The sequence below is a fragment of the Cyprinodon tularosa genome, unplaced genomic scaffold, assembly GCF_016077235.1.
Source record: "Cyprinodon tularosa strain WSP-4 unplaced genomic scaffold, ASM1607723v1 ctg97, whole genome shotgun sequence".
Lineage (NCBI taxonomy): Eukaryota > Metazoa > Chordata > Actinopteri > Cyprinodontiformes > Cyprinodontidae > Cyprinodon > Cyprinodon tularosa.
This window is the reverse complement of record NW_024039751.1, coordinates 2,483,978-2,496,446: the sequence shown is the minus strand read 5'-3', so window position 1 is coordinate 2,496,446 and position 12,469 is coordinate 2,483,978. Positions and strand designations below refer to the sequence as shown.

At 37.0% G+C, this 12,469-nt stretch overlaps 1 protein-coding gene across 1 annotated transcript in view; it reads right to left on the bottom strand.

Annotated features, from left to right (window-relative positions):
* The window catches only part of LOC119776946 (cadherin-12-like), a 223,007-nt gene that overhangs the window by 83,508 nt on the left and 127,030 nt on the right, over positions 1-12,469 (bottom strand). Inside the window, exons 5-6 of the mRNA XM_038275610.1 lie at positions 8,516-8,683; positions 615-802 (exon numbers count right to left, since the gene is read on the bottom strand). Coding sequence (XP_038131538.1) covers positions 615-802; positions 8,516-8,683 — 356 coding nt within the window. The remainder of the gene's footprint in view (positions 1-614; positions 803-8,515; positions 8,684-12,469) is intronic.

Here is a 12,469-nt window from a genome sequence, read left to right as displayed (position 1 = left end):
GACTCCACCCTTTCACTGAATTACAAGGTCTGACCAGAAGATGTTACTTGTCTTTAGATTTTAATGTCCACAAATCATGACAGAAAGAATATTTTAGTACAAAGATTGATGTTTAAAAATAAATTGTAGGGGACCAGCCAAGGGCCCATCAAGAAAAGTTGGGACATTTTCAATGGCTACTACTGTATGTGACACCTTAAACTGTAAATCTGCAATATGATTGGCTGACTTGTTTTGGGTCAGTCTCAAAGGCTTAAAGCAGGAGCAGGACAAGAGGAATTATCATATGTTTGTGAATGCACAAATAGGATTTAAGCTTGCAGGTAAGGTTAAAAGATGGGGCTGGTAAATGGAGAACCTCTTGACTTCACTTTCTCTCCACACTGACAAAATGGACAAAATGAAGAACCGATTTTTATAATTATACCACTTGTCAAAAAACAACAACAAAAAAAACAACAACAAAAAAAACAACAACAAAAAAAACAATACAATACTAAACCTGTCTTAATGTGGGATAATCAGGATTGGTACATATAAGAGTGGCAATGAACATACTGTAATGTTGGAGTTAGTGAAAAATGGAAGCCCAATAACGTTTAGAGATAACCTACCCTTTTTAGAATGATAATCCCCTCTTGATTGTGCTCATTGGTGGTGATGTCAAACATAGCGCCCCCATCTCCAGGAACAATGGTGTACTCTACTTCAGCATTCCTCCCAATGTCTAGATCATGGGCTTTAATTCTGCCGACAGCAGACCCAACTGCAGAGGATTCAGGAACTCTTAGGTGAAAGAAGCCTGTCCAAGACAAAGAGAGAACATAGTTACATTTATTAGATATCACCTGACATCAAAAAGTTACACATCTAGCTCCTCACACTCTTAGTTCTGTAGTTTTTTCTCACACCCACCAAAGAGTAGTTAACAGTGTTCTCCTATAAGGAAAGAAGCTGTGATTCTCTCTAATTGATTTCAAGAATTTAAATAAATATATGTTTTTTATTAGAATTTGAAGAGTATAGACATTAGGGCCATCTAGCACAGTTAGAACACCCTGTAACAGACCAATAGGGCAAATAAAATCCACCATGTCTTGGATACTGCAACTCATCCTGTTGCAAAACAAACAAAAAAACAAAAAGTCATGGATGGGAAAACAGCTAAATGACTGATTATAGCTTTCACCTGAAGTGGAAAGAAATTAATAATTTCTATGCCTCATCTCACCCTCAAAGATATGCTTAAAGATTAGTTTTTGTCTCCGGAAAGTGATAAGCTTCCATTGCATTTCAGATCTAATGCCTATTGTCGCTGAGACCATAAAACCAGTGTAAGTCATTCAGAGTCCTTGACATTGTCTAAGACTTTCTCAGGTACGGGATGTATTTTGGAAAACTCCACATGATAATGTCCTTGCTTTTGTGTAAATTCAAAAATGGAAGCAACACTCACCTTGGGTAAATTAACAAGGATTCTTTACAATATATATTTGAGACTTTTCATTGAATGGCTGATACTCTGTGACCAATTCCAATTGCTTGCCTCTGAAGAGCTAAGCTAGTTCGCTTACTTTGTCCTTGTGCATTATCATATCGATTCAGTCAATTCATACTTAAGTTTTGACAAGAAAATAAGTAAATCAGCCCACAGCAATTAAACAATATATATATATATATATTTTTATTTTCTTTAGAAGTTGATTACTTTGACAACTATTTGACTTAACAGACTCCAACTGGATCTCAGTGTGAATGCATCTTCCGAGAGAGGATTAAGGCAATATTTTTGTTTTTACTGGTGGAAAATAAATAAAGCCTTTTGAGACAAGGTTAGAGTACCCTATTTTGGTTTTCACAAATAGAATATGTGAGCATTGGATTGCAGTTCTCTATTATTTATTTTATTTTATTTATTTATGTATTTATTTATTTAATTAGGACAGAGCACATTAATGAACAATCTTATACTTCTGTACAGAATGTAAATGAGCCATATTAAAGCATAGTTGCTAATTTACATCTGTCGTCCTGAGGCAGGAAGACAAAACAACACAAGATCACATAATACAATATCAGTCAAAACACATAGACACACGTTCAGACAATGACCTTAAAACAATAAAATTAGTGAGTGCATGACTGGGAACTTTTAAGAAACTGTTGAAGGTGCTTTTTAAATGTGCAATAAGTGGGACATTCCCTGATGTTTGTTGGGAGGCTGTTCCAGAAGCGAACCCCTCTGACTGTCCAAAGGTTTTTCCTATTATTATTATTTTTTTCTATTTAGACTGTAATTTTTTCTGTAGACATTACAATTCTGTTTATGTACTGGAAATCGTTTAGTAATAGAACAAAAGGAAGTGTAGTAATGCACCAGTTTTTCTGGTGTCCTGCCTGGATATGGATTTATTGTACTGTATTTCATCTTTGGAGTACTGGTTTAGCTGTTAACTGAGGCCAGTACGTGGTTAAACCAGACGCACCCAGTAAAATAAAATACTCTCAGCACTGTAAGACCTGAGCTATAACAGCACCAGTCATTTTCTGGGGCAGATAAAGGAATAGTTTAAAACATTACTTGACTGTTCTTTATTTCTTTATTCCATTTTCTTTATCAACATAATTGAGAACATGCAATAAGTTTATTTTATTTCAGTACATAAACCTGCATTCACAGAATATTTTTTTGCAGAATCTAAAAATACTAGAATCGAGTTATTTGGAGTGTTTCTTGATAAAGAATTTTCCTATTTCCAACAGCTGTTGTATGTCTAGAGGACACAGAGGAAAAATAGCCTGCATAAAAAAGTCTGGAAAATTTAAATGACAGACTGATCTGACTAATGGATATTTAAATAAGATAAAAGCTAGCCCTTTCAAACAATTAAAATATTTAATATCTTCTTTAGGTTTCCAGGTCCCTGTCCTTATCAATGAACCAAAACTATACAAAAGTTGACTTTTGGCGGTTCAAATGTTCTGTTCAAATCTAGCCAAAGCAAACTGTCATAACTCAGGGTGGGTGAGCCCGATTGGATCAACTAACATTTGACATCAAAAACACCTTTAAGTCGGTCTGTCTTCACCCTTGCTTTACAGACAGTTTTTTTTTTTTTTCATGTAAAGACAAAGGGAAGCTGTAAAAAACTGATTCTAGAGTTAATTTAATGGTCAATTAATTATGGTAGTGTCCTGGCCCTAAACTAGCAAAAACAAGAAGCCCAGATATGATGGCATGATGTTCCTTTTATAAAAGGCTTTGATAGAGTTCAATTGACTTTGGGTCATCAAGACTCAAAAGTGTTGCAAGATCAACTACATGCATTTAATTAAATATGAGAATATTTTGGTTCTTTTTGGTTTTTAGCTATTTTTTATCTTAAATATGAAATTTTTGCCCTGCATACAGTATCTCTCCCCTTTGTTTATAAGATTTTGGATTCTTTTTGATCCTTCTTTGACCTCCTTAATGAGTTCCCAATGTGTTTTCTAGAGAATGATTGTTGATTGTTGACTCTTGGGAAGATTCACTCATATTTCTTTTATTCCACATTTGTAAATGTGTTTCTACCTTGTTTTACTGAAGTCAATTGCCTCAGGAATGTCTTTTTTACCCATTTTAAACGTAAAAATGGCATGAGGTGTTCAGTGTTGTTGTTGGAAAAGAGAAAAGAGAGCCCGACACATAAAACCACCATATAGAAATGTGTGCATAAACAGTTTATAAATATATATATATATATATATATATATATATATATATATATATATATATATATATATATATATATATATATATATAAAATATATAAAATATATATATTATATATATATCCAAATTTAAAATTTACTTTAACCTTTGACAAAGGGTTAAAGGGTTAAATAGATTATAGTTGGATGCTTTAGTTTCCCCCACATACAGTACTTGAGTGGGCTGTGTGCATACTGTGAGCTGTGTTGTGTCTGTGCACATGTTTCAGATCTGATAGTCAAGCACTCCTACATTTCTCATGACAAATGCCGTCCTTTTCCCCACTGCCTTGGTGCACACCTGTCTCCCATCGCACACAGAAAAGAAAGAGATGTGAGAGCGCATATGACTTGAGGGTCCCTATGACTGGCTGCTCTGAGCACTGTTGCTGCCTGTTATTGCCTGGGGAGCATTGTCAGCTAGGTATCACATTCAAAGCAATTTGTGATAAATACTGATTTCTATAGTGTGAAGTACATCACAGCTCAACAGTCTGATGAGACAATGAGTATGCATTCTTAAACATCTTGTTTTGCACACAGCTGTTTGCACAGAGGCTGTCTCATGTTCCTGGACACATCATCATTTCACCGTCTGGCCCTGTTACTCTGAGATCTGGGTTTGGTCTGAGTGGGGTGCTTAACTAAGCTTGGTCAGACATGATAACCAGGAAACAGGGGCATGGAAATTAAAAATCATAAAACTGGGGTGCTAGGAGATAATAAAGTAATAATAATAATAATAATAATAATATTAATGATACATTCTATTTAACAGCGCCTTTCTGGACACTCAAGGTCACTTTACACAGAATAAAATGAAAAAACAGTTATGGATAGGGACAAGAGCAGTGTATTTACAAATAAGCGAGCTGGAACAGATGAGTTTTGAGTCTGGCTTTGGATAAAGGGAGAGAGTCAATACTGCGGAGGTCAGGAGGAAGTGAGTTCCAGAGCTGGGGAGCAGAGCGGTTGAAGGCTCTGCTCCCCATGGTGACAAGTCAAGCTGGGGGTACATTGAGGTGGATGGAGGAGGAGGATCTAAGGGAGCGGGAGGAGGTGGCAATGTGAAGGAGGTCTGACAGATATGGAGGAGCAAGGTTATGGATGGCTTTGAAAGTATATAGAAGGATTTTAAATTGTATTCTGAATTGAACTGGGAGCCAATGGAGTTGGTAAAGGACAGGGGAAATATGATGAATAGAGGGGGTTCTTGTGATGACACAAGCAGCTGAGTTCCGAAGAAGTTGGAGTTTATGAAGGGATTTATGAGGGAGGCCGAAAAGAAGAGAATTACTATAATCAAGACGGCAGTTGATGAGGCTGTGGATAAGGACAAAGGCAATGTAAGTGGTGAGGGAGAAACGGGGACGGTTAATGTTGCGAAGGTGGAAGTATGCAGACCAGGTAATTTTATTTATGTGTGACTGAAAGGATAGGGAGGAGTCGAGGATGACACCCAGACTCTTGACCTGAGGGGAGGGGGAGACCAACGAGTTGTCAATGGGTGGTGAGAAACTATTGATTTTGGATAGGGTGGATTTAGTGGGGACGAGGAGGAGTTTGGTTTAAGCAGTGTTTAATTTAAGGAAGTTTAACGTGAACCAGTCTTTAATTTTAAGTAGGCAGTTAGTAAGAGATAAGGAGGGGAGTGAAGAAGTGGGTTTACTGGATAAAAAAAGCTGGGTTTGAGGTGGGTGATGAAGAGGAGGGGGCCAATAATTGAGCCTTGAGGGACACCAGTAATGACAGGGGAAGGGTGTGATGTGAAAGATTTGAGTTGAATAAACTGAGTGCAGTCGGAGAGATATGAGCGGAACCAGTCAAGAGGGGATGCCAAGAGAGGATAATCTATTGAGAAGAATGGGGTGAGAAATGGTATCAAAGCCGCACAAAGTATCAAAAACAGTTCAGGAATTTGCCAAAAAACAGGACTTGAGAGTTCCGCAAGTGACTTAAAAAAAAAAGCCAGCCCCTGATTGGGAATCACTGCTATAGGAGACAGGTGAGCAGATATTGATGCACTTAGGCAAAACCTTTTGTCCCACAAACGGTACACAAAGAAAACAAGTATACAAGTGCAAATTATTTAAGTTATTTAAATTTATCATGTGATTACTTGATTTACCATTTATTCAAACAGGCATATAGACAAGTCTGCAGTAAGTGATTTCAAAATTGTACAGATCGGCAAGGAATTAGGCCTGCATGTGGCCAGTAAATTGGAAAATATGTAAAAAAAAATGTTTTCACCTTTTACATTGGAAAAATTTAACCCAATAAAGTTTGAACACTTGCCATATTTAGTATTTAAGCATGTTATCTCACATGCATTTATATTGATCTGTAAGTGTGTCAAAGAAAGTGAAAACACAGCAAATCTGTAAGAGAACAAATAGCTTTTCCCAGAAATAGCAAAATCTTTAAAGGGAATTTTTGTCACTCCTTAAAATCAGAACCGCCTCTATAGAGGCAAGCGTTGGAAGACAAAAAGAGAATGGGACAGGACGGAGGGGCTGAGATACTTGGCCCAGGCATCAGTGCTGTGACAGCATTATGGAAATATCATCTTTTCCTTGCAGCCAGAGGAGCTTGACCGTCTGACCGGCTGTATTTACATTCAGGGTAGAGCGCTCAGTGTCACCTCAAGCACACAAAGAAGCTGCATCAATACGGCGGAGTATCTTTTGCTCTACTGTTCCTGCTCCCCTGCTGCTCTTATCAAGAATATAATTAGCATACACTTTAATACACGTGCTTGAAGTATGCATAGAAGCAGATGTTTTGGTTTGCCTTATGTTATTTTAAATACTGGCTTTCTGCATTATTTAGTAAACGGTACAATCGAGTTAATCTGCTTTAGCAGCAGCTTATGGGACGGAATACGGAGTTTAAACACACTGACTGAATCCCTGATGTTGAAGCAACAAATCTCAAATCTGATCTAAATATAGACAGACGCCAGCTGAATAACATCTACCCTGTTTTATTTGCTAGGAGTTGTAGCTATAGATGCAATCACAGCACATAAACAGGCCACTGCTCACGACGGAGCATAATGACAAATAATGAAAAGCAATTAGACCGAGAAATGATGATGAAAACCCCCTGCATTGATATAATTGTTGAGTGTTTGTTTTATTGTCAAAGCATGTGTGAAGATGCATAAGGTCATTGTGTTTTCTTCATCCTAAAGTGTAAATAATCCAAGAACTTGTCTCCAGGCTGTCAAAAAATTCTGACTTTAATGTATTTTATTTGTGGGTATTTATGTGACGGGACATCATATAACTGAATATAATAGTGAAACGGAGGAAATGTGTAGGTCTCCAAAATTAGCTGTAAACACACACACACCCACACTTTTATATCTGTATTTATATATCTATATATTCAGGTTATTTATTATTGTAAAGTGACTGAAGAATATTTACATCAGATATGTATTTTTATCTCTTACTGTACAGTATTTATTATTCAACAGTTTTTCACTTTATTATGTAATTTTTAAATTATGGTTAAGTGTCGACTGTTTGACCTTTTTACTATTATGCCTTTTGCTTTGCTGCTGTTACACCATACTCTCCCCATTGTGGAACAATGAAGGATTCTATTCAGTTCTATTCCATTTTATTCTATTCAAGTTCTCTGACTCTTTTTTCTAATTTTAGATCAGGTAATAAGAGTCAGTGGACATTAAATGTCAAGCCTCAGTCAAATTAAGATCTGGACTTCAACAAGGCAAGTGGTCTGCAACCCCCCACTCCAGAGCTGCAGCTGATTCTGCAGGTGCATTGAAATATTGAAATAAAATCATAATTTCTTTTCCCAGCAGGTGTTGGATCAAAAACATTTTGCTACTATTTGCTACGTTTTTTTTATGTTTTCCTACTTGCTTTGATTCTGTTTTATCCTGTATTTTAATCATGTAAAGCACTTTGCATTGTCTTTGTACTGAATTGTGCTATACAAATAAATTTGCCTTGCCTTACCTTACTATAGAAAAATCACATTTTGTTCAACAGGGACAAAAACAGCTCAATGAATGCTAAAGTTCGCTGACCCTAAGTAATTCCAACACACAAAGGTTCTCAAATCTTTAAACTTAAGTACCATTTCAGTTAGAGAAGTCATAACCTGGTATGTTGCTTCTATAATCCTTCTAAAAATAGTTTTTTTATTATTCATTTTTAAATGGTCCACACCCTGTTCCATTTTCATGGGTCAATGTGAGGGTAGCAGAGACTGATATAGTAGAATGTTAGAAATATTCTGCTTCTATTTATTATTTTGTTCCCCTAATGATGATTTATTCCATATACTAGCCAATACAATACACCACTAAAAAAGTAAATCACATTAACAGACTAAGACAAACAAATATTAATAAAGTGCCTTGAAAATTTCCTAGTTTTCATTTTTGTTAACCTCTTCAATACACTTAGTTTTTTGAGGAATCAGGACCCAGGGATCACTTAATAAAGAATGAAGAGTACCCAACAAAGTATTGGATGTGATGAAGAATGCAGATGAGCTTGCTGCTTATGAGAGAGCTCTCTAAACCAGCTGCTTCAGGGTATTTAGTGTAGATAATAGGTGATATATATATTAAAAGGTTCTTTATTACATCATGTAGAAACTTAACTTAAACAGACTACACTTATTATACCCCCCACTCCATTGTGTACAGTCAAATTAGAAAATAACAAAGAGATAAATAAAAAAGAAAAAAAAAACTATTCCATCTGGAAAGTACACTTACTTTTAGAGAACCTGGGTGGGTTGTCATTAACATCACTGAGGGTAATGTTGACAATGGTGGTTCCAGCCAGTCCTCCAAGTTGGCCGCCCATGTCCTTGGCTTGGATTAATACCTGGTACTCTTCCTTTACTTCTCTGTCCATATTTGGTAAAGCCGTCTTTATTACTCCTGGTATAAAAGCAAGATTTGTGGAGGTAAGAGGTAGAAGAGACAGAAGACAAAACAAAAGAAAAAATAAGTAGATAGTGGGAAATAGTGACAGTGACATGAAAAAAGCAAGTGTTATATACAAGGCAAGCAGAAAAAAGTGCTCAATTTACTTCAAACTGCACAATATATTGCTAGAAAAGAACTTCACTCCTCCGCATGAAGCTGCAGAAGTATGAGGCCGAAAATAGAGGTCACCTTACAAACTGGAAACACTTGACATTCAATAGGGAGCATCGTTGAAGCCATATAATGATTCACTTGAGGATCTGAGGCCCTGAGATCAGAGAGGGTTTGTACTGCAGATTAATAGCGAGGTCAGTGGGAGGTTGGCAGGCTGCAGAGAAGCATGCAGCACAGGTTGGAATAAACTTTCCCCTGCTATTATTCCATTAATTACATTGGGGTTCTCTTCATTCCATACGCAAATCTCTGAAACATTGGTTGTTTGGAAAGCTCTGTCATCGGTCTTTGCAGAATGCATGCAGATTTATGCATGTTGTTGGCATCCCCCGCATCTCCCTTTGTTCACCTTTTACCTCCTAGTATTTGCCCTCCTATTCTTCTGCACATTTGGAGATAGTGGCAGCCCCAGCATGACAAACATTTGCTTTAACAGTAAGACTTTTTTTTCCCCACCACCACTTTGAAATATAATCACAGTAGGTGCCCTGCAAAACCCTGGGATGAGTAGAGCGATCAGCAAAAGATTCCACCTTATCAGGCTGTGTGATATGCATGAATCTATTTCCATATGCATTGAAACGCCCCAGATAGCGGGGGAACAGCAACACAGTTCTGGCAGTATGAAGTTATTTCAGATTTAGAGCAGTCACGCTCTATAAACTACCCCAACCCCTTCTCACCTGGTTCTGACATCATCTATCAACAAAAAAGATAGAGAAGAAAATTCTGTCAATGAGGCAAAACAAACAAAAAAAAACCATTGCTTTATTTCAGCAAACCAACACTGCCTGAAAAAAGTCAGAGTATCAAACAATGATTAATTACAAGCAATGTAAGAAAAAAATAGATTCTGACAAATATCACATTACTTCATTAGACAATATTAGTATTGATTCAAAATACCAATATCAAGATATTTCATGAGCCAGTACTGGTAGTTATTTATAATATGGTCTCATGGATCTTCAATTAAAAAAATAATAATGGGTAAATATCCATGTCATAGTATTACTTTTAACTTATAGTCTTATACCTCTTAAACATCCAGCCACAAGTTAGCAACCTCAGCAGCCAACTAGGTTTACGAATCAGTCTAGAGCTTGTACAACTCCATTTCACAGACTAACAGGGTCAGGGTCATCAGGTTAGAATTAATCAGAGACAACGTCCTCTGTTTTTCGAGTTTAGTAATCTATGAAACAATTCAAGACGAAAAAAGCAAATATGTCCTTGTTAAATGACATTAAAGCTGTCTGCTAAGGAATTCAACTTAGATCTTAAACTGTAATGACACTGTGTCCTACCAAGACATGTATTTGGATATATTAAAGATGATCTTTGCTCTATTCTGTATTTGCTGCTTTTGCTGTGCCCAAAATCTCAATAGTATGTTTACCTTAATACAGAGATTAAGAAAGTGAGATTAAATATTTATCTGCATTAGACAGTGGTACATTACTAGTCGGCCTACTCTGATATCACCACCAAATTAATCATAAAATAACGTAATCTGTTGATTCCACTTTCAGTTCCAAATATACAAATCGAGAAAATCCTTTGTCAGTTCAGAGAATATGGTGTAGTGTGGCATTAAAGCTTGTTATATACTCTGCACAAAAAATAAATGTTTTCTGGTTCTCGAGGTTACAACAAGAAAAAAAAGTCTGTTTTGCCTCACAGTATTAATTCTCCACAAAGGGCTGTGCTGCTGGGTCTGCCCCTCTGTAACATATATCAGTAAAGATTAATTGTAAGCGCGTAAGCGGGTAGAGGAGGGGGGGACAGCAAGGAAGAAGGGCATGGGGCCGGTGGAGAGCAGAAATTGGAGGAGCAGACAGAAAATAAGGACTCACGATATGCTTTGTTGACATTTAGAAAGTGTGCAAACATCAGATGAATGCTACGCTACAGGGGTGGAATGGCCAATGACTACAAGTTTGAGAGATACGTCACCTGTGCTCCTCAAACCAAAACATGGCAATTTAAATCCTGCCCAATCAAAGTCTTTGCTATGGTTGAGTTTAGATTCGTACTGTTTAAAAGGCTGGTTATACTCCCGCAGCAGTGTGTCACAGTAAGCTCGTCGCAGATATTTAGATTTATGCCAAATATTAAAGCGTGGCCTGTGCTATGTTATTCCACGCCACAAAGCCAGAGGGGAAATCACAAACTAGCTTTGGGTCTAGATACGGCAGAGGCGGTGAGGAAGTGGGGGCAAGTTTGTGCGACAACAGAGGGACATATGGGTGAAAAAGAGCGGGGATCCAGGTGGTAAAAGGGTCCCAGCTTTCTCGCGAACATCGCTCTTCTAGTTGGTCCATCTTCACGAGTCATTTTCCACAATGGCGGTCATACAAACAAACAAGCCAGTAAAGTACTAAACAGGAAATACGCGTAGTGTAGAGCGGATGTAGATATGACCAATCAGAGGCCTACTGTCTGCGGCACTGGCTGAGGTCACCTACAATTTTGGAGAGGTGCTCTAAAGTGTCTGCGGTAGGGGCGGGGCATATTTGCTTTCACTGCGACACACATGTAGATGACCTGGTTTCTGAGTATAAATCAGCCTTAAGCCTTTGGACATACACATAATTAATTCAGACAGATGCCATTGATTCAGCTAGCTTTTTAAAGACAGGAGAGCTTCTTAAAAGAGAAGTTACAGGTGGATTATGGGCCAGACTTCTTTTCTTGTTTGAGAACAATTTCTTGTTTTCCACCATACTTTACTTTTTTTGTTCAGAAATACCACAAGGCTATTTCTTACATTTTTTATTTAGTTTGTCTCTCATTGTTGAAGTTTATCTGTCATGAAAAAATATTGACCTCTCTTAGGAGAATTTTCACAATCAATGGTAAATACTCTTTTGTCCAACTGTATTTTATCATACAATGTTTCTAAAGAATATTTTAGGTTTAGGTTACTATCCTGCGAGGCTATGGAAAGTAGATAGCAGATATAGCCCCTCCTAACAATATATGAGCTCACATAAATATATAGTCTAGCACCTTTTATTTTCTGCTGCACCCATATATATGCGATTATGATGTTTTAGGGCACTTCTCTATTTTAATGTCTTCCTGAGCAGTCCTTCCTGAGTAATATTAATTAATTTTTTTTAAAATCTAAACTTTGCATAAAAATCCATGGTATCTGCATTGAGCAGATCGCTGTAGGATTACTGTGTTTCTTCCATCGACTTGGCAAAGAGATGTTGCAGAGTGAAAAAATTATTTGAAAAAAAATACATTATATTGAACAGTAAAGAAAAAAAGCTACAGGATGAGACCCCAGATAAGGTCAGAAGAAATGTCGATGCTGATTGTTTGAAACATATATTGGTGGAACAGCAAGAACCATAGTTGACAACGACCAAATTGCAAAGCAAAACTTTATTTTTTGCCCAGCCAAGTAAAGCAGCACCCATCACTTTGTAGTGTGAAACTTTTATTAGAAAAAAATGACTTCATCATGTTCTGACATTACTTTCTATAAGATGGAATGTGACAAAGTCAGGTTACTCTGCCTTTTTTTTCTCCCAAAGTCTGACTTTAGAGCTG